The 27428-nt window shown below is 38.2% G+C and overlaps 1 protein-coding gene across 1 annotated transcript in view; it reads right to left on the bottom strand.

The window, feature by feature from the left end:
• Nucleotides 1–9830: 9830 nt before the first annotated feature.
• Nucleotides 9831–27428, bottom strand: part of SYCP2 (synaptonemal complex protein 2) — a 58115-nt gene continuing 40517 nt past the window's right edge. Inside the window, exons 32-45 of the mRNA XM_065415027.1 lie at nt 27119–27301; nt 23762–23963; nt 22581–22834; nt 19891–20076; nt 19144–19234; nt 18031–18183; nt 16475–16555; nt 15465–15592; nt 13445–13539; nt 13263–13362; nt 12173–12231; nt 11700–11778; nt 10270–10326; nt 9831–9902 (exon numbers count right to left, since the gene is read on the bottom strand). Of these exons, the coding sequence (XP_065271099.1) occupies nt 9831–9902; nt 10270–10326; nt 11700–11778; nt 12173–12231; nt 13263–13362; nt 13445–13539; nt 15465–15592; nt 16475–16555; nt 18031–18183; nt 19144–19234; nt 19891–20076; nt 22581–22834; nt 23762–23963; nt 27119–27301 (1740 nt within the window). The remainder of the gene's footprint in view (nt 9903–10269; nt 10327–11699; nt 11779–12172; nt 12232–13262; nt 13363–13444; nt 13540–15464; nt 15593–16474; nt 16556–18030; nt 18184–19143; nt 19235–19890; nt 20077–22580; nt 22835–23761; nt 23964–27118; nt 27302–27428) is intronic.

Genomic DNA, 27428 nt, shown 5'->3' with positions numbered 1-27428 from the left:
GCAGATCTCTATCAATTAGAAAGTAAAAATTAAAAGACAAGGCACTTGCTGATAGATGGTACTGAAATCTACTCCACATCATCTGGTTAAAAACAGAGGGGATTTACAGGTAAGGAAAGTGGCAAGAGAGGTAGTGGACCAGTAGGTGAGAAGGAAGAGGCAGAACGTTACCTTTGTTACTGCAAAGATGATATTGGAGGAAAGTCACTTTAATGAATAGCAACAGTAATGGCCAAATTCTGCCCTTTGATTTCTATTAGCATCTCATGGGCTCTCAAATGGGACACATCTGAGGGATGAAACTGACCCAAAGTTTTATATTAACCATTAGATAATTCCAGACTGCATATACAGAGCTGGGAATTTGTCACAGTTCTTGTGACATTACAGAACCTGAGCTTCAGCCATGTGGTTTATGTCACTAGCTTCTGGCAAAATAATAGCTACAATAATGGGAAGGCTGTAGCTTAGGTCTGGCAGCGAAGGATAGTTTATTTAATTGAAGCTACTTGAGGAGTTTAATTAGGCAGATTAAAATGAGACATTTTGAAATGTGGCCAGGACACCAGGGTTAAATACTCCTAACCACTTTCAGCTAGTGCCATCGTACCGTGTTTAGGACTTTATTTTTACATCTCATCCAAGAGAAGAACTGTCCAATGCCTCAGGGTATTTCTTCTGTACGGATTCAGAAGAAAGAATGCCACCTCGTATATCAACAATACCTCTACTGGCAGTACCTGGTTGTTTGGGTATTTTTTTTAAAGGTGCACATCAAAATACCAACTCAGTGTTGCTTATTTTGTGAAAGCCGACAGGATCACAGCATATCATGGTATATTATTAGCAACAAACAAAATTATGGCCCATATCTTTAAAAAAATTCATGCACAATTGTGTTTGCATGCTCAAATAATTATACATGCAAATGATTTTTCAGACAGCTAACTGATGACATGTGCATGCAGTTACTGGTCTGGCCATGCAATCATGGCAGATGCACACACAGTGTGCACATATTTTCAAACACACACACACACTTTTCTGAAAATGTAGGCTATCGACAGAGGGATCAGCCTGAGCATTATTCTAGCTTGTTCACATTTTGAGGAAGCATATGCCATTATTGTAGGAGTTAAAACAGCAAACAGGTGTGGTAAAACAATCACGTATAACATCCATTAGATACTTTTGAGGTACACAAGTCAAAGGGTATCAGAACATATGAAGATATATAATTTCACTACCACACCTCCTAAAAAGGCATTAATAAAAAGGTTTTGAATAACCTCTTCATGATAGATTTTAAAATAATTCTATGCATTTTACCAAGTATTGCTTGCTGTGGAATTACTGTCACCATCACATCCCCTTGCTATGTATATTCAGGTATATGGCATTTACCAATTATGATTTGAACAGTAATTGTTAAACCTGGAAGATTATGTGTCTACTAGCATAATTTTCATATGTAATGGGTAGGCCCAAAATGATATTCTAATTAATTCATAATCATGCTGAAAACATCAAGTCTGATACTGTAAACTGCTTGTTAGATCGTTAAAATCCTTTTAAAGATGCCACTTCAGTTCTACAACCACAATAATGTACTACAAACATGCTGGAATGAGTCAGGTGTTTTGCTACTATGGTCATGTCAAAATTGCATTCTGCCCGTCTATTATTACTATTTAGATAATGGTAGAAGCCAAACTCTGGCAGGTACTTTGCAAAGACACGGCTCACAGCCTCAAAGGTATTTAGGTGGCTAACTCCTATTTAAATCAATCAGTGAGATGCCTAAATATCTTTGAACATCTGCACCACAGTCATTGTTTCGGAGGGTGCATTCTAAAAAAGGCAGACAAAGAATGAAGTAAAGAGAAGCAATTAACATACAAGCAAAGTGGTAAGGGTGAAGATAGGCACATCCTATTAGTTCAATTTTTTTTTTGTTTTCTTTTCAAAGTTAAACCCCTGAAGTATCCCTTTCTTCACAACTCAGCCCCCTAGTCTTTCCCCCACACCAATTCCCAGCCTCACTTCCATCCTCCTTATTGCAAATACATGATGGGGAGATTTGGAAGTGGGAGTCAATGAGGAATGAAAAGAGCATAACAGAACTCAAGGAAGAGAGAATTTGTAGTTGAGGAAGCCCGTATGCAGAGAGGACTTTCGCCAGAGGCACTCAACCCTGGTCTACACTGGGTGTGGGGGGGAGGGCATCGATCTAAGTTACGCAACTTCAGCTATGTGAATAACGTAGCTGAAGTTGACGTGCTTACATTGACTTACTGTGGTGTCTTCACCGTGGTGAGTCGACTGTTGCCGCTCCCCCGTCGACTCTGCCTGCGCCTCTCGCGGCGGTGGAGTACAGAAGTCGATGGGAGAGCACTCGGGGGGTTGATTTATCGCGTCTAGACTAGACGTGATAAATCGATCTCCACTGGATCGATTGCTGCTCGCCGATCCGGCGGGTAGTGTAGACATACCCTCAAACCAAAGGGATAAAATGGTATGAACTCATGGCATATTTTTAGCCATATTGGCCTTATATGTAGAACATGTTGGGGATCTTTCATGAAAAAAGATGCTCTAGAAATGTGATTCAATGGTATTAAACAGAATGGACACATTATTAAATACACCGCTACCTCGATATAACACGACCCGATATAACACGAATTCGGATATAACGCGGTAAAGCAGTGCTCCGGGGCGGGCGGGGCTGCACACTCCGGTGGATCAAAGCAAGTTCAATATAACGTGGTTTCACCTATAACACAGTAAGATTTTTTGGCTCCCGAGGACAGCGTTATATCGAGGTAGAGGTGTATTATTTCTTATTGCAATAATATATTTAATGTTAAAAAATGCTGTTATAAAGTGATTTTTAAAATGTCTCTTTTTTATAACCCTCTAGATTTCACAGGCCATAGAGATTTTCTTCTGAGAAGAATTTGTCTTTACTTTCGATACTGCTGCTGAACACACATCAGGGAATGTATAAAGGTCTTTCCCTGAAGTTCAGTTCACGATAACCTGACGTGTGTGTGAGAGGACTGTGCAGGTGAAATCTCTGCAGCTCGTACACACAGGAGCTACCTACCAGAGGACGTACTTCGCTCTTTGATGCCTGAAGAGCGATGGCCTGTGGGGTGGGAGGATCAGCTGAAAACGAATGAAGTAAAGCTACTGGAAGGAACTTACTGCTCTCCTTTAACACTTGTTTTAAACTGTTTTGCAGCATATCTTGGAAAAGGAGATGTTGTGCATGTACAGGCTTTACCATTCCAGGGCCTCTGACATAATGGACATGACGCACTGTCATTCAGTATTATGTTGACAAGACATTTTGAACTAATCACAATTAGTTTGTAAAACACTTACGTTCATGTTATACAAAATGATTTAATGTATTATAATTTCTCTTTTTTATATAATGTCTAACGAAAACACAGCTGCAACATTTTTGATTCCTGTTAATTTTGTTCTTTAATTAAATGACTACTTATTGCAGGAAATGAGCGCACTTCTTTTAAATTGCTTTTTTCCCTGGGTGGGATTGAAGGGGAGGGGATTTGTAATTATTATGGGCCAGATTTCCTGCACCACAAAAGTCAGCACACAGTCTGGGAGACCATTGATCAGTGGAATTTAGACAATGGGCTTCCCACCTTGTGGAGAAAAGATATTGGACCAGATGCTTACAACTGGAGTAATTCTACAACAGCTGAGGACCTGGCCCTTTGTAAGAAATGTAGTCCGTCACTGCAGTAAAAAATTACTAAGCTTTGGCAAATTTAAACATGACATAGGTAAACTGTTAAATACACTTAATTGACTATCAAACTATTGATAGTTGTATTCTTTTTCTAGTAAAATGTACGTGAGATTTGATAACTTCCTGATGAGGAAAAAAGATACTTCTACTAATAATTACTAAAAACAAACCTAACAGAAATGATTATGAAAAACTATAAGCAAGATAGGCCACAACGCTTAACAAAATCCAAAAACAATTAGAAGATTTGCCTAAGTAAGGAATACAGGATTTGGCTAAAAATCATAAATATGTAAGTGATAATGTTAACAGTAGGTAATATTGATGAAAATGTGAGTGATACTTGCATAAGATATTCTGTTTCTTTATATCAGAGGGGTAGCCGTGTTTGTTTTTCTGTTTCTTTAGTGACTGTAATAGAAGTGGCACATACGCATACAAGGCAAAATTTTGTCCATAGATGTTTCATGTTCTACCCTTTGTAAAAGTTTTAAAAAAGAGTAAAAAATTTTGGGTAGGACATGTCAACCTCAAGCCAGCAGAAAGGACCCCAATGAAGACATGAAAACAAATAAGCAAACAGATAAAAGGTAAAGGGAATTATGGATATAGACTCCTGATAAATGACTGCAGGATGGTGTGCAGAATTAATGCATCTAATGGATGGACTAATTGCTTTTGGTTCTCCAGTGATCAGCACTGGAGTGAAATGTCTCATTTAAATACAACGATCTATTGTACTCCCTCCACAGTAATAGGAGTTATGAATGTACAGGACATACTGATAATATACTTAGTTGCAGCCATTGCTAGAAGCCATTTGTGGATCTTTGCAGGGCATGTGTTCAAGGCAGGACTAAACACCTGCTGAACAGTTCAGCTTAATGTCTAGCTAGATTTAATTTTGTATAACCTCATAAATATTGGTCACATAGATCTAAGTCTAAGTCCCTGAGTAAACATCATGATTTAATCCAATGATTTGTCTCTTTAATTACCCGATTTTAGAACTTGGTAGCCTCATCATGGAAATCTATATCATCATGCTAACTGGTATTTTAACATTTTTATTAGAATAATCCAACCACAAGTTCTGATATTTGACGGTCATAATATAATGAATGAAAATTCAGGAGTAATACAGTGAAAGAGTGAAAACATTAACTAAAGAAACACCTCTCAGTAAGAAATACTTTTTCTAATTTGAGAGGGAAAATAGATGAGCCTTGCAGTATAAACAAGCATCATGGATTGTACACTTTTATTATTATTATTTGTATTATCATAATGCCTCATAGCCCTAGTCAGGGACCATGACTTCATCGTGTTAGGTGCTGTACAAACAGCACAAAAAGACAATCCCTACCCCTAAGCGCTTGCAATCTAGGTACCAGGTTTGGAGTTGAGCAAAACATTTTAGTTCAGCAGTGATTCACCTTCCCACTAAGCCCTCATTAATAAATACTATCTTGATAAGAAAATGGTTCTGAAAAATATAATATTATAAGCACAAAGGAATATTAACGATATATTAGTCAGGGCAGCTTTTTTAAAAAAATGCAACTACATGTGTATTATTTTTACAACATACAGATGCAAAGTAAAAAAAAGCTTTTGTATTTTATACAATCTTCAAAACCTTGCAAATTCATCAAAGAAAATATTCATTAGTTTCACGTATTCTTGAATAAGTCAATTATGCTGGTAAGAAATCTTTGACTCAGATCAGGAGGTCCACCTAGTGGAAATGACAAGCAATCACATATTAGATCTGAGAGAATTTACCAGTTGATTTATGACTTAATCATAACTTCTATAACCAATGGAGATATCAATCAAAATTTGTTAAGCTACACTGACACCCATGAACTAAGTTTCAAGATCAATCAGATAACGTCTTCTGCATTTTTTTCTTCTTTATTCTACTTAAAGAACTACTGGAAGGATGACATCACAAGAGCTAAGTGAAAGCTGAGTATCTAAAAGGGAAAGGAATTTTTAATTGGACTGTTTAAAGCTCTTTTTTATTAATTCCTAGTTAACTTTAATAACTAACTAATATTCTGGATAAAATAATCCTTTGTGAAATACTTGATATGCTCACCCCTTGACTTAATTCTTTAGCTCACAGTAAACTTCCCTGAGACATCCCCGAATTCCTCTAGCTAAAAGGGAGGACCATACTTGTCATTCCTGATATATTTATGTCAAAACAAAAGCAATTCCCTCCCTCAACTTTTTGGTCTTTTTATATACATACTAAAGACGCAAATACCAGCACAAGCCCATTTTTTAATAAATACTCGATTGGTCACCTTTTAAGGACTACTTTGGTCCCCCACAAGGATATATCAGACAAAACAATCTTCCTAAAAGCATTAAACCTGTGCATGTGGTGGGAAAGGCAGAATGATTAGGGACAAGTAAGGGGACAACAGAATTTTTCACTTCGAGGTCACTGGTGAAAATCGAGGCCTGGGTCTTCCATGACTAACAGTTATCGTCTGATCATTGTTTGGTGGCCCATGTGATGAAGAGACTGGGTGGCTTCAGTCCAGTTCCTTTTAGAGAGGTATCCATGTTAACGCCTCTACCACAGTCTAGAACCCTTTCTGACAGATTCAACAAAATAGCCCAGTACTGAATAGGCATGAGAACCAACCTGCCTTGGCCCTGCAGGTAAGAATTGAAATATATTGTGTTTGTTGGGGAGAGGAACAGAGTGTATGGGAAAACTTACATTGCCAGTGTCCATGATATACATGTTCTGTGGACAAATAAAACATTAAAAACAACAACCCCAAATTCTTGAATAGGTATTTCTAGGCATGGCTGATTGGGGGGCCAAACCACACTCTGAATATCAAGAAAACCAAGATGTATTTTAACACAGTGTAGTTTACTGTGCTCTTCACAACAATCATGTGATTTAACAATTTTGAGAGAGAGACACGGAGTCAGAAATACACACACAGTGAAATTGTATAAGTAAGACTTCACTCAACAAAGTAAAAAATAGATGAGTCAAATCCTTCATTCCATGTTGAAGTCAGAGATTTGCATGAATAAAGACTGCAGGATTTGAGAAAATCTACACAGACAGATGGAACACTTTACACAAATTTTGATGATGAACAATAAAACTATATTTTAAAAGTTAAATTATTTGATGAATAATTGCACAATGTTGCATGTAATCTAATAAAAACCAATGAACAGTCCGAATTGTTTCTGTTGGTCTGTAAAATCCCTACTCTAATCACATGCCTAGCATTTGGCACAGCATTTGGATCCTGGTGAGAGAATGCCCTGAGTCAAACCGCCACTATCCATTGTTAGCAGAGTGTAACACCACCACCAAGTATATTCAAAGCTCAAAGATTAAATATTACAAGTGAATAGCCATATCTTGTGAAGTGCTGAGCACTCAACTCTCATGAACTTCTGTGGGAGACAACAGCTCAGCACCTTAAAGCAGTCCTTCTCAAACTTGGGCCGCCGCTTGTTCAGGGAAAGCCCCTGGCGGGCCGGGCAGGTTTGTTTACCTGCCACGTCCGCAGGTCCGGCTGATTGCGGCTCCCACTGGCTGCGGTTCGCCGCTCCAGGCCAATGGGGGCTGCAGGAAGGGCGGCCAGCACGTCCCTTGGCCCACACCACTGCCTGGAGCGGCAATCGGCCGAACCTGCGGACGCAGCAGGTAAACAAACCGGCCTGGCCCGCCAGGGGCTTTCCCTGAACAAGCGGCGGCGGCCCAAGTTTGAGAACCACTGCCTTAAAGGATCAGACCTATAATCAATTTATTCATATATCTACTCAAAATAGAGAAGCAAACATAACACCAAGTAAATAATACAAAATTAGTTGCAGCAAGTGGAAGGCACAGCACCTTAATGAAACTGGTATTTATTAATGTGACCACCAATGCAAAATTAACTGAAACTGAGTGAGTTAACAAATATAAAGAATGGAATCAGTACCAATTTTGGAACAGAAAACAGCTTCACATAAGTGTAACCAAGCACCATAAATCAATAAACACAGTACATGCAGTGAAAGTTCAACAAAACCAGAGTAGAACAATAATACAGAGGTGCAGATTACAGGAAAGGTAATAGTTATTAGGGAATTGTCTGATTAGGATGATCTCAATAATTGTGAATTGGAATAAACAGACCAAATTCTTTGCTAGGGTAACTAAAATTTAGTCAATGGAGTTATGCTAGCAGAAGAAAAGGTTACTCACAGTGTGCAGTAACAGTAGTTCTTCAAAATGTGTCGTCTTATAGGTGCTCCACTGCAGGTGCACATGCGCTTTTGGTAAGATTTTAAGTAGTAGGGCTTGTTCAGTACACACATGAACCCTACACAACTCCATGTGCCACACCAAGGCTATATAGAGCTGCATGGGCAAACCACCCTCAGTTGCTTCTCTACTGCAAAGTTCCATAGCAGAAACTCCAAAGCAGAGGGGAAGGAGGGCGGGTAGTGGAGCATCGCTAGGGACACACATCTTGAAGAACTACAGTTACTGCACAGGGTGAGTAACCTCTCCCGGGTACTCCACTTCAGGTGACTACTGAGCAATACCCTCTAGTGCAGGAGTCCCCAACACGGTGCCCGCGGGTGCCATGGCGCCCACCGGGGCGTCTAAGTGCGCCCGCGTACTGGCCGGTGGACGAGCATCCGCCGAAATGCCGCCAACAAGCAGTGTCATCCAGAGGCGTCGCTGCCAAAATGCCGCTGATTTTCAGCGGCATTTTGGCGGCGACGCCTCTGGATGACACTGCTTGTCGGCGGCATTTCGGCGGCGATGCCTATTGACATTGCCGCTTGTCGGCGGCATTTCGGCAGATGCTCGTCCGCCGCCACGGTCCTCCGTGGCTCGTCGTCTGGCATCCACCAGACGAAAAAGGTTGGGGACCACTGCTCTAGTGGAATGGGACTAGACTTCTGAATAGTGTCCAAAAGGGAAGATAGTATAGTAGAGCCAATCACGGCATCTAAAGCCAAGTCTGAATTACTGCACAATGTTTAGAAAAAGTGCATATGGAGATACAAGTTGCAGCTCTACAGAGCTCAGTTATGAGGACATTCTTAAGAAAGGCTGCTGAAGCAGAAAGAGACTTAGTACTTTAGGAAGAGGTTGGAGATCATTAGAATGATAGCAAAAGATATCCATCCAGAGAGTTTTTGATTGGAAACTGGAGATTCCTTGGACCTGTCAGCAATAGACACAAACAACACGGGAGATTTTCTAAATGGCTTAGTCCTGTCCAGGTAAAAAGCTAATGTCCGCTTGACACTGAGTGTGTGCAATACTGTCTCATCTTTAGTCAGGTGTGGTTTAGGGGGGAAAAAAGGAAGATGTATAGTCTGGTTAATGTGATGTATTTCTGTACAAAGGGCAGGCCATCCTGGACGATCTGTTTTAGAGAGCTTTACCAACCACAGATTTACAGAGACTTTGAGTTCAAAATGGCCTAAAATATGCACCAGTTTGCTTAGGCCTTGTGATAATGCCACAAATTTGTAAATGTGAAAAAACACACAAAAGTATATTTTTTCTGAAATGTTTAATACACATTTTCAATATGGTTAAAACATATATATATTTTTACAAAACATTTTTAGTCAATGATAAATTCCAGCTGAAAGCTAATACCATAAGTAAATAGAATACAACTTTCAAAAATGCCATTTGATCTCCTTTTCATGTGCTAAAGAATGTATGGTCAAATTCTGTGTCTGGGTATGTATAACACAGCTCCTATTAATTGCTATAGAAGTCCTATGTACACATGCAAATCAAAAACATGACACTTACTTCAGTTTTAATTGCAAATTACTCCTTTTTTCCTATGTCAATAAATAAACCTTTTAAAATGACCCCTTGTTAATAAATATTCCTAATTTATTACGTGAAAATCTTTTTAAAATAGCACTTCTTTAAAAAGCTTTCAGTAAATATGCAATTGTCAAAACTTCCCATTAGTAAAAAGTAATCTTAATATAAACAAACATTTTCAAAATATATGAATTTACGATATTAGAATTTTCTGCCTTCTGACAGAAACAGTGTCTGCAATCCTCTGCGAACATTAAACAGCTCCTCTTCATGCTATGGTAGAACAGTATCACATTTATTATACACTTTAAAACAAACTTTTTAAAAGTATCACAGAATTCAGACAGATATTGCAACATTAGAATGTTCTTTTTTCCTTCTTGTGCTAATATTAACTCTATTAAAACCCAAATGAGGCACTACATAACTAAAAGAGTATATACATATATCACTTTTAATGTATTAAAAATTAAGCATTGTTTTAATGATACTATTTATTAGTATTTCAATTTTTGCTTCAAATTACAGTGTACTAGAAATTGCATCTTGAAAGGAACTTTTTAAAAAGTGAATGTGCAGATAATTATGTTCTTTTAGGAAAGCATACAAAAACAAATTGAGACAAAATAACATTATTTACCATTTCTTTAAGAAGCTTCTCTTGAAGCCCTTTCATGTCTTCTTTCATTAGATGCATCTATAAAAATTGACAACATATGTCATGTGTACACACGTTTTCTTTTCACAATTGACAATACATTTTAATGAAGACAATTATGCCCTCAAATTAAATGTAAAATCAGATTGTACTAATGCTCAGTCTTCCCATTGGTCAAAATAAGGCTGTCCAGAAAACTGGTGGGAAATATTAATCTTTTTAGGGCAGAAGCAACTAAGTACTATGGCATCTACTTCAAATTCTGACATTAGCATCAGTTTGGGTGCCACAAGTATGCAAACGACATGAAATTTTACATCTTCTCTATTGCACTCAGACAACTTTTCCCCTCAGATTGGCTGAGACAGGGGTTTAGGGATTGATCCTGCAAGGAGCAGGCATTTATGTAACAAAGCACTTAAGCAACTACTTAATTTTAAATACATATGTAGTTCCACTTCCTTCAATGGGATTACATACATGAGTAAAGATAAGCACATGCTTAAGTGTTTTCAAGATCAGGGCCCTAGATATGATTGAATCTCAAACAATTCTATCTACATATAGCAAAGATGTTGAATAAAGGGAAACATCTAGAGATCCCCCCTTGATTGAGGGAGCATAGCAGCCCTTTGTCAAAGGAGTTAACAACTTAAAGGTAATTCTGGATCGTCCAGATCTTTCATTATTTCGGAGACCTTGTGTGACCTTTGTAGCCACAAGTGACATTTTTTCATCTGTTTGTGAGTACCCATTTCTCTCCGATATGGACATTGTCATTTATAATTTTCAGATTATTGTAATGGTCTCTATATAGATTTCAAGATTAGCCCCACTCAGGAGATACACCTAGTGTACAATACAGTGTCCTGTTCACTGAGCAGTGTTGGTTACAAGGAACATATTACAACAGTACTCCAAAAGACTGCAATTACTTACTGCTCACTCTCTCCCTGTGAAATTCAAGATATTAATTATATTCCCCAAAGAACTACAAGTTTGGGTGTCTTAAAGGTAGCATTTAAGCTAGAGGTCCTTGATGTTTTTTATTTGTGAGGCAGGAAAAAACTTGAGGAAGAGAGAAAAACTGAGAGGACAGTTGCCAAACTGCTTGGTTCTTTCCTGCATAACTGAAACACTGGTAAGTAAAGAGGCAGAATATAATATAAACTATACTGCCTGGCCATGAAATTTGTGCCATGATTATCAAGTTAGGTGTTCATCTCTTCTAAAAGGGTAAAGTTAGGCGCTTAATGTTGCACAAGTTATGGTCAAATTAATGAAAAAAGTTATTAAAAAGTATCTAGAGGACATTAGTATAATGCTGGAGGTAAAGACTTGGCCTATAAAGAAGTCATCAGGTGACATAACGTAAGAAATAAAAAGAAAACTAAAGAGAACAAATGTCATACCTCAGAAGTAAAAATATTTTCCTCATAGTTAACACTGTGGGAGATGTGCTTTTCAAATGAAGTTTTAAGAATCTGAATCCTAACAACAACAAAAATGCAAATTAAAGATCCTTGACATATATGAAAATCCCACAAAGATCTTGAATAGGGCAATTCAACTTTTAGTCTAACATACTATTTAAAAACATTGATGACCATTATTATCCCTATTAGGGTAATACTGCACTAGACTCTGGCAGAAAATTATGTGAATAACAATATTATTTATTAATGTTTTCATATACAGTGCTTTTCATCCATAGATTTCAATATGTTTTACATATAAATGAGCAAGGATTATTATCCTCATTTTACAGATGAGGAAACGAAGGTGTAAAGCGTTAAGTTACTTGGCTCAAAGTCATATATTGAGTAAACTGCAGAGCCATGAATAGAATCCAGGTCTCATAATAACATTAACAAACCCCACTAACCTCCGCTGTTCATTTTTCTTGCATGCACTAAATGTAAGTGCATGTTTTTTCCAAAAGTTCTAAAAAGAAATATAATAATTAACTGAACCAGTAAGAAATTAATCCACAGAATGTAGGACTTTAAAAAAAAAAAAAAAGATTTCTTCCTGTTCCCAAATAACCTATAATGAGATTGAGAACAGAATGATTAGGCATTCTACAACAGCCCATATCCTCAGGTGTTTTAAAAAATTCAAGGCTCAGTGAGGCAGGATCAAACCGTAAAGCACTCACTTTTAACTCAACCATCAATTTCAGCCCATATTTCCCAAAATCTGTTGTGAATGGCTGTTTCCCCTACTGACAAATAGAAGGCCTGAGACACTTTGATCAGACATTCCAAAGAGGGTTCAATGTGGTTAAAATGAGACTAAATTTGTTCTAATGTGTGATTTAAGTTTGATTTTAAACTCTTTCCGGAGTAAAAACCTATTGTACTACTTCACTCTGTCTTCATCTTAATATTAATATTCTTAATGCTAATTTTACATTAGAGCTAGCAGCAGACTCACCAAGTCCAAGGTGAGCCATTTTGATACTAAATAAGTTTACATCTGAGTTAACTAAGGCCTATGGAGGCTAGGTGACTTATTTAGAATACACAGTCATTCAATTTCAAAGGCTGGATTTGTTTGCCTGAAACATCCTAACCACTTAGTAGTGTTGATCATGCTGGGAAAGGGTTAGCCTTACACAGTGAGGCAGGTGGCTTCTTTATGGAGGTGGGAGTGGTTCTCTCTAGAGAGTCAATCTGGAATGGGGACTGAGCAACTAAGTGCATAGCAGTAGCCAAGCTTAAAAAGGACTGAATAAACTATTTGTAATTTGACTGTTAATTTCTCTGAAAATAAAAATAAAGCCAAATGCCAGGAAGATGGTAAATTTTTTACTTTACACAAAATGTGTAGCTTTTTTTTAATAGCAAGTTATAAAACACATCTTCTCAGAGCCAGTAGTAATGGTCCACAGATAAATGCCAAATTAAAAAAGAGAGAAAAATCCAATATTTTTAGAAAACAGATTTTTTCCATTAAATAATTTAAATACAAACCAATAATTCTTTCTCCATATTTTTCAAAGATTGGGAATCTTTTTCAAAACTCTCAAGCTCCTCTACGATGGTGAAATGAAATTTGTCCAGCTGCTTGATCCTACCAAAACAGAAATAAACTAAAAATAAAAAAGCATTTATGTCATTCAAATAAGTTTTTGAATGAGTATTGTGCTACAGACCTGCATTCATGCAACTGACAACTCATTGTTGTCAAATGCTGCTGAGCGGTTTTCAAGGATTGCTTGGTAAAGTGGTCCATTCTTCTTGAGCGGCTCTAGAAACATATGCATTAGGATTACTTTCAGTTTAATTGACTAACTGAGAAGAGAAGGATAAAATACTGTATTATAAAACATAACCATAGTAATTACTTATATAAGATCATAGGTTACAGTGGACAAAAGTCAACATTAACCTTCATATCAGGGACATTCCTTTTGCTTTTCCTTGAAAATGCACCAAAATTTAGTTGAATTATAAAAGTCTCTGAAAAATCACTGTTTGCATATACTTATTAGAGGTTAGTTAGAGGCTGATAGCAAAATTCTACAAGCGTTCTGTCTTTACTGAGCATGCTCCACATCCAGAGAGGGATAGCTCAGTGGTTTGAGCATTGGCCTGCTAAACCCAGGGTTGTGAGTTCAATCCTTGAGGGGGCCACTTGGGGAATCTGGGGCAAAATCAGTACTTGGTCCTGCTAGTGAAGGCAGGGGGCTGGACTCGATGACCTTTCAAGGTCCCTTCCAGTTCTAGGAGATGGGATATCTCCATTAATTATTATTATTATTATTATTATAGCTCACTGAGCATGCTGTAGCCTAGACTGAGCAGGTCTTTTCTTCTGTTTGTTCATGTCAGGGGCTGCTGCATACCAGACTTGAGAGTAGGGAGACACTCTCTCTCTCCATGCTCCCCTGCAGTGCCCAAGTGAGTAGAAAAGGAGGAAGTAGCAGGACTTGAATGAAGAGAAGGCGCTACAGGGCAGGAGAAGGTTGGAATTGGAGAAGGAGGAACAAGGACAGGCTGGGAGGGGACAAGAGCAGAGAGGGACAGACACCTGGGACACAAGCTGGAGGAAGACATACTAGGGGACACAGGGACAAAAGGGTCTAACCACTGGAACATACCCCCCTCTAGAACCCGGAATGGAAGTCAGGATTCAGTCTGAACATTCCTCTGTTGTCAGCAAACATTGTGAAATTCACTGGCAAAGTGTCTCTCATTTCCCTCTAGTAAGTATCAACTACTCCATAACTCACAGAGGTTTTGCTGTGGATTTAAAGGTTCCAACTCTGTTGATGGACCCATATCTAGGGTAAATACAGTTCCGCATAATGGAATTTGTTTTTTCATTTTGTGTTTTTAAAAAGCTAGGAAATTACATTGGAAAAAAAAAACCTATGTAACTTGAACATTGTTTTATCAATGTCAAGTCATGCCAGAATTGAGATTTCCTGACGAACCTTAATTTGTCTGTCCTATGCATATATATTATGATATAGTCTTTATTACATGATCACATACAATTTTTTCCACAGGACCCATGCTTCATTCAATGCACAGGATGAACAGAACTCAGGCAGTGAAACAAGGTTTTTGAAATATATGAGGTTGTTGTCTATATGGACAACTGTCCATTAATCTCACTTCAGCATATTGGGGATAACAACATTACCTCAGCCAGGTGTATTGTGAAGATAAATGCATGAATGTTTCTGAAGCACTCAGATGCAACAGTGATGAGTGCCAAAAAAAAAAAAAAAACAGATCCAGAAGAAATTAATAATTCTGTATGCTGGGCAGGGTTTGAATGGTATGTAGTAAATGTAACATGGGGCCACCACCGAAGGATAAAAAGAAATATTGAAGAGTTGCCTCAATCCTTGAGCAGTGTCCATCCTGTGCACTGAATGAGGAAGAGGTCCTGAAGAATGATCATGTAATTAAAAGAATGTATCATAATGCATATGCAAAAAGGGTGCCATATAAAGGTTGCGCAGACAACCTTTATTCTGGAATTTACTAACTTCTCAGTCTTTGACATAACAACCTTAACATTCTTTTCATATTTATTCTTGTATGCAATAATATATAAGGTAGCTCTGTTAATGATGTTTCCAGTTAAGAGTATCATATATGAGAATGAATGAATGAATGAATGAAGTATATTTTTTCTATACACACACATATATGCCTTACCTGAATTTTCCTAGTAAATTCCTTATGGAGCTTCTGACCTATCCCTATACTTGAACAACCAGGGTCCCAGACCTCTCCATCCAAAACAGACAACTCATTTACAGACACAGTAGATATGCTCTCGGACACTGAAAATTTGTAAAAGATCATATGTAAAGTTAGCAAAGTAGGAACATATTAATGTATCATCTGTACAGTATAAGTTATTGCAGTTCTGATGGCTGGGTTTATAAATCCTAAGACTAGGGCTCATATCAACTTCAATTGCATCCAGTTTAATTTCAGAAACTAAACTCCTCACCTTCTATATATTTTATTAACCACTTTCATTTGTATATGTTTGATCTTTTTCTTTCTAATTTTTTTAAACGTTACATGTTTTGCATGAGACATTATTTACCAGAGATTTGAAATCTATAATTATTAAATATACTATTTAGAAATTTGGTGAAAAGCCCATTATCCACCCAGTCACTAAAACATCTCAAGATTTATCAAGTACACATGTATTACATACATACTCTCTCTCCCCCACCTCTTCAGTTTACAGGGGCAACACCACTCTAAATACATAAATAACATTATATCAAAACTTTAAAAAGTTGAGCATGAAAAAAGCAGGCCCATATTAGACCTTTTGAAAATCTGCCCAAAAACATTGCACACACAAATTTGGCATGTCATTGCATACTTAATGTTTGAAAATTAGGATCCAAATGGGTAGATCTCTCAGAAGGTAAAATGTTATGTCGAAAGGAGATAGCCTGCATAAGGACTTCAGGATATGACCCAACCATACCTTGAATTTGCATACCACCCTTCCTACTAAAGGATTTCAAAATGCTTTAAAAATTTAAACATATACCACTACAAACATAAAACAGACACTGTTATTTCCAGCAAAGAGATTGCAACGAATTCTTGAATGAAATGCAGCTACTATTATATCCCACACAACAATTTAACATATAGCAATTTAGTAAAGGAAGTGATGACAGAAGATTTCTTACCAGTTATTTCGTTTGTTGCAGCCCACTTCTTCCCATTTCTAGAAAAGGAATGAGTCCTTGCACACTGCATTATGGATTTCTCTAGCAGAAAGCAAGGACACAACAAATTCTATGAGCCAGCGGAGGTTTAAAAGTGCCCTCCCCAAGTCTAAGTCTTCTTTGCCTCCACTCTCATTGCAAGCATTGAATCCATGCTTCAGCTAATTCCCCTAATTTTGCATCTTCTTCTTCAGGTCTGATGAAAGATGGTAAGGAGGAAGAAAGAAGAAGAGACAAGAAAAAGCAAGAAAGGAGAACAAGCAGAAAAAGAGGGACAAAGGAGCTAGAGTGTCATCCAGCTCTAGTTCCCAGAATTCAGGACCTTCAGTTGTGTGTCTCTACAGTCCTTTGGGATGGGAGTGAGACCCCTTAGGAATGTGGTCTTCTACCAGAGTATCTTATGTCCATGGGCTTGACTCCTAGGTATTCTCAATGTTAACTCCTCCTCTTCTAGGAGCCCTAGGGGAAGCTCATGGTCAGCCCTCCTGTCCCAGGCCACCAGTTTCACTGTTGTACTACTGAGCATGATGGAGCCTTTTATCTTCTACTACTTGTTTTTCCTTCCAGTTAGTGCTCCTCTCCCTATCCCCAGCAAGTCTCATGCCAAAGAACTGGTTGAGGGAAGTACATAGAGTAGGGGGCACTCGTTTATCTGATATACCTGCAGTGACTCCGAATTATTTGCCTCTTTACTTCCTAATAGGTAGAGACATAACACAGTCTATGGAGAATGTGTTCCTGTTTCAGTAAGAGGAAGAAGTGATCTCAGACAACACCTTATCCAACTGGTAAACTACAACTCTACCCCGATATAACGCGACCCGATATAACACAAATTCAGATTTAACGCGGTAAAGCAGTGCTCGGGGGGGGGGCAGGGCTGCGCACTCTGGTGGATCAAAGCAAGTTCGATATAACGCAGTTTCACCTATAACGCGGTAAGATTTTTTGGCTCCCGAGGACAGTGTTATATCGGGGTAGAGGTGTATTACAAATTTAGGTAGGCAAAATATAAACATTCAGATTCCAATTTGGAGAGAATACTGGGATGCATCTCTTGTGAAACATGCAATTAGCTCTTTATTGACCATAAGTGATCAAACTTCTGTTTGTTTATTCATCTGAATGATAAAAAGTCGACTGCTGTGTTTCTTGAACATTTATGTTATTAGTTAAGGAAAGAAAATTTTCCACAGCATTCTGTATCAATGTCTCAGAGAAGAGCAGGTAATGCTCTTTTCTTAAATGTCTGCAATAAAAATGGAGCTTATTAAGATGTCCTAAAGTAGGGTGACCAGATAGCAAGTGTGAAAAATCAGGACTGGGGGTGTGTGTGGGGGGTAATAGGCGCCTATTTAAGAAAAAGCCCCAAATATCAGGACTGTCCGTATAAAATTGGGACATCTGGTCACCCTATCCTAAGGGTTTTAATTAGAATTGTAATATTATTGTTCATGGTTAATACTTTAAGCAGTTTTCTGGTTTACATTTATTGTATGACTATAGCTCCGGCTAACCTTTATACACAGTATCATCATCTGCTTTAAATAATTTTCTAGGGAGAAGCTTTGTTTTTCTCTCTTCTTCTTCCTTCCCCATTTCCACTTCATCAGAATCACTTTCTGCATCACTGTGGTACATTCGTTTGAGATTCACTTGAACTGTAGGCCCTTTAAAGTATGACAAACATATTTAATTTCAGAGCTATAGAGAAATCAATGAATGTTGCATTTGCAAGAGGACTTGTGCACAGCCCTGGATGTTTGGTGCATGTCAATATAAGGGGCTGTTGCCACAATCACCTTCAGTGTCTTTAGGCCATATACCATGCAAGGACTCCAATGAAGCAGAAAAGGATGGATGATACAGTTAGTGTGGGTCTGCTGACATAATATACTTGGAGAACATCTGTTAAAATAAGTATGCTTCCTTTCTCCACTGGGAATTGCTTCTGCAGATTCCTTACTCCTGACAGACTGATGGGTAGAAAAACCCTCTGGAGAAAGGTTGAGTACTTAATTAAATCAAGATGAAGGGACTATTCTCACAAAAAGCATTAAATCCGGCTCCTAAATTAAGTGTGGCAATGGGGTTCCAAGGGATACAATAGCCTCCATGGCAGAATTGTGGATCCATAGATATAACCACACACCTCTACCCAACCACATTCTCCAAATGGGCCAATTTAGTATCTTACCTGTAAATTTGTCTTCTCACATACCCAGTCCAGCAATCCTGGGAGTGCTAAAAAGTTCCACTTACCATTATTTTCATGAAGGCAGACCTCTAGAGGCTTTTTTGAGTTAAATTCTCAGTTTATATAGGCAGGGGGTGCCTAAACAGACTCCCAATTGATGCTTCTAAAGCTTAAGTGAAAAACATTCACATCTAACAGTAGCTTCCTATCAATAACAACAAAGATTAACACTAACTTTAGGAACAGAATAAACTGAGTATATATGAAAAGACAAATACACTGGTAAAAAATACTAAATAAAGTTTATAGGAGTTCCATTTCCACATGTAGGGCTTGAAGAATCAGGCCATATTTTTGTATCTAAGACAAGTTTTTCATTAACTATTTACAGATATCCAAAGAAAGTGCTTTTTCATAAGAGACACTTACATACCAGATTCATGTATGGTGCCACAGGGATCTTCACACCATGACTGTTCTCTGCTTCCACTGGAAGTGCATAATTGAGATGGAGGTACAGATTCCTAAAAAAAATAAAATGATATATTAACAACCTCCAGGACAGTGAACCCATTTAGATAGTCTTCATCATAAATGAACATTTACGTGTTTATTAAAAACTAGAAATATAAATATCAAAATACTAAGGTACAGTTACAACAAACAAATCAGTCTGCACATGCCAGTTTTGTCAAAGTACTTTGGTTCGGTGGCAAAAATTTTAATAATTATTAATTCTCCAGGACTTATATTAATAGCCTAAGTCTAAAAGTACAAGAAACTACCTAATTTTATTTTTTAAGTTTCTGCATGCAGAAGTGACAAGTCATTTTCTTCTTGAAATTTTTTTCCATTTAAAAAATATTCAGGGCAAAAGCAAAGATATGTTTTGTGTTGTTAAAATACAAATGATCAGTGCTATTGCTGGGATGAGAGATTATTTCCTTACCGTCATAACACAGGCAAAGTCTGAATTAAGATAGTTTCTAAACAATGACATCCCAGACAACACTGTTTTTATACTAAACTGAAATATGCAGGCAAGATTACAAGAAAACGTTTGAAAATGTTAAAAATGTAAAGCAATATACATACATTTTTCCCTAATGCCACCAATTGTAAAATAAACAAACATACAAAGCTGCAGCTTTTCAAATGGGATAGACGGTCTCTATCATACCTCTCCTTTATTTTGCATATTTTTAGTAAGATCTTTCAGTTCTGCGTTAATGGAGAGTTTGTCTGAAAGGTAATTTGTAACATTCACTGCCTCACTAATATCACATATTTCCACCTCAGGTTCAGTAACCTGTATGTCTTTTCCACTTGTGACAGCTTTGTCCATAGTTACTGGAGTCAGACTAGGCTACACAAAAGAAAATAATAAAACGTTATTGAAAATGGATATTCAAATGTATAATTTTATAGCCCTTGTGTACTCTGTAGCTGAGTACTGTGCATCGGTATGGACCAGAAGTAGCCATACTTGACTTGCTGATGTCCAACTAAACCCTGCAATGTGGTGCATCACTGGAACCCTCAAGTCGACCCCAACACCTTGGCTGCCAGTGCTGTTGCACATTGCTCCCCCACACATTTGCTGTGATGCCACAACCCTTTGGGAATTCCAGAGGATCATGGAAAATGAACATCTTCCTTCCACCAGGACCGTAACAATGTCCCTCACCGCTGCTTGAAGTCATGTAAGCCCTTTTGGACCCACACATTTAACCTTCAACAATGCAACTTCAACCCTGATGAAGCATGGAAAGCCGAATGGAGTTCACAAGAAGTCACAAACACCACATGAAAGACTCGATGCAGAAGATCCCTGGCTTCGATCTCCCATGAAGCTCATGGACAACCCTAAACCATATCCACACAAACCATGGCAGATGCGGATACTTGTTGCACAAATGGAAATTTAAAGACTCTCCAGTGTGTGACTGGTCACCCAGAACAGGCATCACAGCAATACACTCTGCTACTCCAGATGCAATTATCTGGCTTAACCATCTAAATGTAAAATTATAGTTGTTGCTCTACATTTACATCAGCCATATGGAGAAGATGATTTTATCAGTTTATAGGAAATCTAAACAGAAGTTTAAAAAATCTCAGCACATACCAGGATGCATAATTAAAATAAAAATGACTGTAAACATGTTCATAATCCTATGAAAGTGTAAGATAAAGATGAGCTAGTTGTCTTTACTTTTCTAATTAAGGGACAGATCATAACCTAAATGTCTACAAATGAAGAGGACAGAGATCCAAGAAGTCAGAGACTCAGACTTGAGATGGGGACATAGAAGAAGAAAGTGCCTACTCTATGATATTCCCATCTCCCCACCTTAACACTCCTCTGAGAGTGTACTCCAGGAACTGAAATCTTTCACAAGAGAGCACACTTTCCACAGAGTTCACCCCTTCAATCATGCAGGAATCCTCTGATTGAGTTAATGCCATAGTCTATTAATTTAAATGTGTTCTCCCTTCATGATCTGAAATCCCTAAAGCAGGACTTGGAGAAAGTGGCTAGAGTGGGGTACCCATGGGAACATGGAACTCTCAGCTTTGCTGCCATGAGGATGGGAGGACAGCCAAGGAGTGGGAGGCAGTTTGAAGGCATTTTAAGATTGTCCTGGCCTCCACTGATCAAACATCCACATGGAATGTAATGTATTTATGGATTAAGTGGGCCCAACCTACTGCCAAGTAAACAGGACTTCCAAAAGCTCCATGAGTGAAAACAGAGTTGTCATGCTCCCACATGAGTGTAACACACACTCGTGAGAATCTAGACTGAGCAATTTGGAATGTGTCTGTGGGTTAGGGAAAACCTCAAATTCATGTCCCCAGCTGGAGATAAAGAAAAGTATACATACAGGAGGATATTTTCATTGGCACCTCTTTACTGAAATGGACATGTACAACTGAATGATAACTCTGATTAATACAAATGTATATAAATACATTGTGGAAGATATTCAGTTTTATTTCTCTTGGGGAAATCAGTGTTTGTTTCTACTGACCAATGAATAAACAGATGTGAGGGAGAAGAAAGCATGGTCTGGTGGGTAAGGCACTGGCCTGGGTCTCAGGAGTTCTGAGTGCAGGTCCCAACTCTGCCACAGACTTCCTGCACGACCTTGAGCAACTCACTTAATTTCTCACTGCCTCAGTTCCTCATCTGTAAAATGGGAATAATTTCTTTTCTCCCATCCTTTGTCTTGTCTATTTAGATGGCAAGTTCTTTGAAGCAGGGACTACTTCTTACTATGTATACATAAAGCAGCTAAAAGAAGGGGGCCAGCCCCAATCTTGGTTGGGACCTCTTAGCAATACTATTTGTATTATTGTAAATTTCCTCCCATGATTATTACACTAGTATTCCTGATTAGAACAGCCTATTTCACTACTTGATTTTCTTGATTATGCATCTGTCCTAATCATGACACCAAGTAAAAAAGAGACAATACAACAAATCTTAAAGTTAAATACTTGAACTGCATAAATATAAAATAATATGAATTATATTTATCATATCTGTGCTTTAATGTTCCATCTTTTAAATCTCTTTTTGGATACTTCTGTTTTGAAAAAGAGCATGGAATTTTGCACTTACAAAAGCACCTGGTTGAATACAATGTAACCACCTTCTACAGGCCTGCTTTCTTGTTAGAATGGCATACTAATTCTATTCCTATTAAACAGAAGTAATTCTCATTCACTATAAATAGACTAAATCAGTTCCCCTGAAAACATCCAAATGAAGAAACTGTTCTGATTAATTAATGAATACTGTATACTTTACTTAAGATAATGCAGACATTGAAATAATTGTAAAGAGTAACTTTAAATTCTTACCAAAGAAAGTGGACTTAAAACTGGTGATAAACTTTCATTTCCAAATACCAACTTTTTGACATTTTCAGGGGATTGTTTTAGATGTATACTTTGCTTATTCTTTTTTGTTGTATAAAGCTTGTTAGCTGAAATTCCTTTCACAATGCTTAAGGACTCCCTCTTTTCTGGTGTTGAGTCCTGAAGATATGATGATGATGATCTTTTCAAGGAAACATGTTCCTGGGTAAATGCTTCCTCTGGTACTTTTTCAGCACCTTTTAAGTATAAACACTTAATTGAGGATATTACGCCTTAACACCTTTTTCTTTTATACCTCATATCACAAGTCTTCTCTGTGTACAGAATTCCCACTGATGTCATTGAGAGTTCCATGGAAGGATGGCCAGAAAGTCATATTGCTGGCTTTCAAGGGATTGTCTTGAATGTCTTTGAGAACCTGCAACTCCAGTTACCTTGAACAGGAGTTGTGGGTGCTCAACGGTCCAGATTTGACCTAAGAACTATAATACTTTTTAGAAAATACAGTCCATAGTGTTAGAAAAAAAGAATTGCAAACTGAATGGACTGGGATTTCCCCAGGAAAATCCTATCCTTTAATAAGGCATACCTTCATATTAAAAACTGCCTTTGAAACTGAATAAGCAGTCAAGTAAAATACATACTGGAACTTCGAGTGTTGACCATATAAAGAAAAAACATGTATTTGCCCATGACCATATAATATTTGGTTTTTGTAATAAAATGCTATACCTTTCATATGTCACAGATGGATATTTAGAAATATATTTTCATATCACAATTGAGTTACTTTCATGCAAGTGTTTTGTCCTTAAAGTCTACACAACAAGAAATAAATTGCTTTTACTTAGCATTGCTCATTATACTATATTTTAATAGAAAGTAAATTACCAACTGTTCTTTTCACTGATACATTGTATTTCTATTACACTCTGGTATGAAATATCAACCATAATATCTATAACAATGATGACAGTACACCTATGTATTTTCTGCATTTTAACATATAATGTTGTACATTAAATGGACGTAAAGAGAATATAGTACATATATTTTTAAAGCAATTATTTGAAATGAATTGATATTACAGAGAGACATTAATTAATTCATATCCAAAACTGGAGCTGACAACTTTAAAAATTAAAATACAAAATAATACACACATCTCATCGTCTCAACGGATGCTGGGCTTTCAGGTGAGGCTACTGGTGACATTTCTAATTTTCTTTGTTTTATAGGATCTTTTGATTTAGTAAATATTTGCTGTTGATTTCTTGATATTCCCTTTTTTGGCTCTGTAGAAACATTGTTCTGTAGTTCCTTGTGTTGACTCACAGCTTTGTTTTGGCCATTTTTGTGCTCTTGCTAGAGGTACACAAATCTACATAAGCATTACATTTAAACACACTAGAGATTACACATGTGTATATATAGATAAGTATACAGTACAATATATATACTTGTCCAGTCAGACACATGGTCCAATCTGGAGAGGTGCCGAGTTCCTCCTTTAGTTCTAAGGTATTTAGGTGCCTAAAGATGTAGATAAGCGCGTTTGAAAATCCCACTAGGTGCCTAGGTGTCTTCAACTCCCATGGACTTCACTGGGATTTGAGCATATTTGTCATGTTGCAGAAATTGTTTAATCCAGTATATAAATTTTACTTGATATAATATTAAAATTATATTTTAAAAAAAAAGAGCGAAACATCTCTTTCAGTTTGTCAGTACTTTATTAAAACACACCATTGCTTAATTGATCCCAAACTGATTTAGGCATTCAACAAATGTATTAATGTATGCTTCTTTTTAGGGCTGTCAAGAGATTAAAAAAATTAACTGTGATTAATCGCACTGTTAAACAATCATAGAATACGATTTATTTAAATATTTTTGAATGTCTTCTACATTTTCAAATATATTGATTTCAATTATAACACAGAATACAAAGTGTACAGTGATCACATTATATTTATTTTTTATTACAAATATTTGCTCTGTAAAAAAACAAAAGAAATAGTATTTTTCAATTCATCTAATACAAGTACTGTAGTGCAATCCCTTTATCATGAAAGTTGAACTTACAAATGTAGAATTATGTACAAAAAATCTGCATTCTAAAATAAAACAATGTAAAATGTTAGAGCCTGCAAGTCCACTCAGTCCTACTTCTTGTTTAGCCAATCGCTCAGACAAACAAGCTTGTTTACATTTGCAGGAGATAATGCTGCCCGCTTCTTGTTTACAATGTCGCCTGAAAGTGAGAACAGGCATTCGCATGACACTGTTGTAGCCGGTGTCACAAGATATTTACATGCCAGATGCGCTAAAGACTCATATGTCCCTTCATGCTTCAACCACCATTCCAGAGGCCATGCGTCAATGCCGATGACAGGTTCTGCTTAATAACAATCCAAAGCAGCAGATGCCAACAGCAGAAGATTGATTTTCTTTTTTGGTGATTCTGTAGTTTCCGCATCGAAATGTTGTTCTTTTAAGACTTCTGAAAGCATGCTCCACACCTCGCCCCTGTCAGATTTCGGAAGGCACTTCAGATTCTTAAACCTTGGGTCGAGTGCTGTAGCTATCTTTAGAAATCTCACATTGGTACCTTCTTTGAATTTTGTCAAATCTGCAGTGAAAGTGTTCTTAAAATGAACAATGTGTGCTGGGTCACCATCCGAGACTGCTATAACATGAAATATATGGCAGAATGCGGGTAAAACAGAGCAGGGGACATACAATTCTCGCTCAAGGAGTTCAGTCACAAATTTAATTAACACGTTATTTTTTTGTAACGAGCGTCATCAGCATGGAAGCATGTCCTCTGGAATGGTGGCTGTAGCATGAAAGAGCATACCAATGTTTAGCATATCTGGCATGTAAATACCTTGTAATGCCGGCAACAAAAGTGCCATGCAAATGCCTGTTCTCACTTTCTGGTGACATTGTAAATAAGAAGTGGGCAGCATTATCTCCTGTAAATGTAAACAAACTTGTTTGTCTCAGAGATTGGCTGAACAAGAAGTAGGACTGAGTGGACGGACTTGTAGGTGCTGAAGTTTTACATTGTTTTGTTTTTGAGTGCAGTTATGTAACAACAACAAAAATCTACATTTGTAATTTGCACTTTCAGACAAAGATTGCACTACAGTTCTTGTATGAGGGGAATTGAAAAATACTATTTCTTTTGTTTATCATTTTTACAGAGCAAATATTTGTAATAAAAAATAATATACACTTTGATTTCAATTACAACACAGAATATATATGAAAATGTAGAAAAACATCAAAAATATTTAATAAATTTCAATTGGTATTCTATTGTTCAACAGTGCAATTAAAACTGCGATTAATCGCGACTAATTTTTTTTTAGTTACTCGCCTGAGTTAACTGCGATTAATCGACAGCCCTACTTCAAATTTCAAAAAAGTGTATGTCATCTAAAAGAGCCTACTTAGGGACTTTAGGCTCCTATGCAGCTTAGGTGCTTTTAAAAGAAAATAAAAAACCCCACTAAAACATATGTTTTTGGAGTACAGAAGGTTCTGTATGTATAAATCTATGTACTACTTTAGAGTAGGGAAAAAAGAAATAGGGAGTAATTTCCAGAGGGTCTGAGCACCAACAATTTCAGTTGAAGTCAATGGAAAGTACAGGGGCTTCAGAAAATCAAGCTCAAGCATGGGCGGTGGGTGAACCCCTGCTTTGGAGAAGCTAGGCCCCCCCCCCCCGCACGCCAAAGCCCACCCCATAAAAGGAGAAGTCCTGACTGTGAGGCGCCCCTGTGACCGGAGGAGCCCCGTCCCACCCGTCCCAACCACATCGGGCTGAGCCGCAGCTGCGGCCCTCCCCACCCCGCCCGAGTGCAAGGCTGAGCCACCGGCCCCCCCACGCCTGATGGGCCCCCGGCCAGAGTCAGGCCAGCCCCAGTGCTGGGCCAAGCCGCCGGCCTCCCCCAGCGCCAGGCCAGCCCAAGCTGTCGGCCCCCCCAGCCCTGATGTCCCCGTCCCCCCGCCAAAGTCAGGCCGTCCCCAGTGCCGGGCCAAGCTGCCGTCCCCCCTGGCCTCTAAGTGCCTGCCAGGCTGAGCCGCTGTCCACCCCGCCGGTCGGGCCAGGCCGAGCTGCCGTCCCCCTTGCGCCAGCTCCTTAGCCCCCTGCCAAGCTGCTGGCCCCAGCACCCAGCCGAGCCTCCTTAGTCTGCTGGCTCTCCACGTCCCTCCTCACTGCCCCGGCCAGAGGGGGAGGGACGCAGTGAGCAGCAAGGACCTGGGGTGGTGGTGGTGATGGTGTGTGGAGTGGTGGAGGCGGTGGGGGTCTTAGGGAAGGGCTGAGGCCACTGCGGCCCAGGTGTCTGGCGGCAGGTCGGCAGCAGTGCCTATTATACCTGCTGCCCATGAGCTCAAGGTTCTCCAACTTGGGCACTCAAAATTTGAGGCACTTAAAATCAGTGGCCACTTTTGAAAATTAGGGCCCTAGTTTCATAAAGATGCTACAGAAGATCAATAATACTGTTTACCTGTACTCTGAATTTTTCTTTCCTACGTAAGCACTGTGAAGATTCCTGTTCACTCTCTGACTCTGAATTTGAGTAATCCTTATAACTTTTTTTGGCTAATGCTGCTCTTCGAGGCCATTTTGGTCTGGTTGTCTGTTTTATTCTCTCATCAGCTTTTGTATTTTGTTTTTTACTAACGGGTACCTTTGGAAGAAATAATGTTGATGTAAGCTGAAGAATCTAATGACAAGAACTATGGAAAAGAACGAATTGCACAGCACCATGTTGTATGTACCAGGAACTAGCTACAGTATTTTGAAAAAAGGAAGCA

The sequence above is a fragment of the Emys orbicularis genome, chromosome 12, assembly GCF_028017835.1.
Source record: "Emys orbicularis isolate rEmyOrb1 chromosome 12, rEmyOrb1.hap1, whole genome shotgun sequence".
Lineage (NCBI taxonomy): Eukaryota > Metazoa > Chordata > Testudines > Emydidae > Emys > Emys orbicularis.
This window is presented reverse-complemented; position numbering and strand designations above follow the sequence as displayed.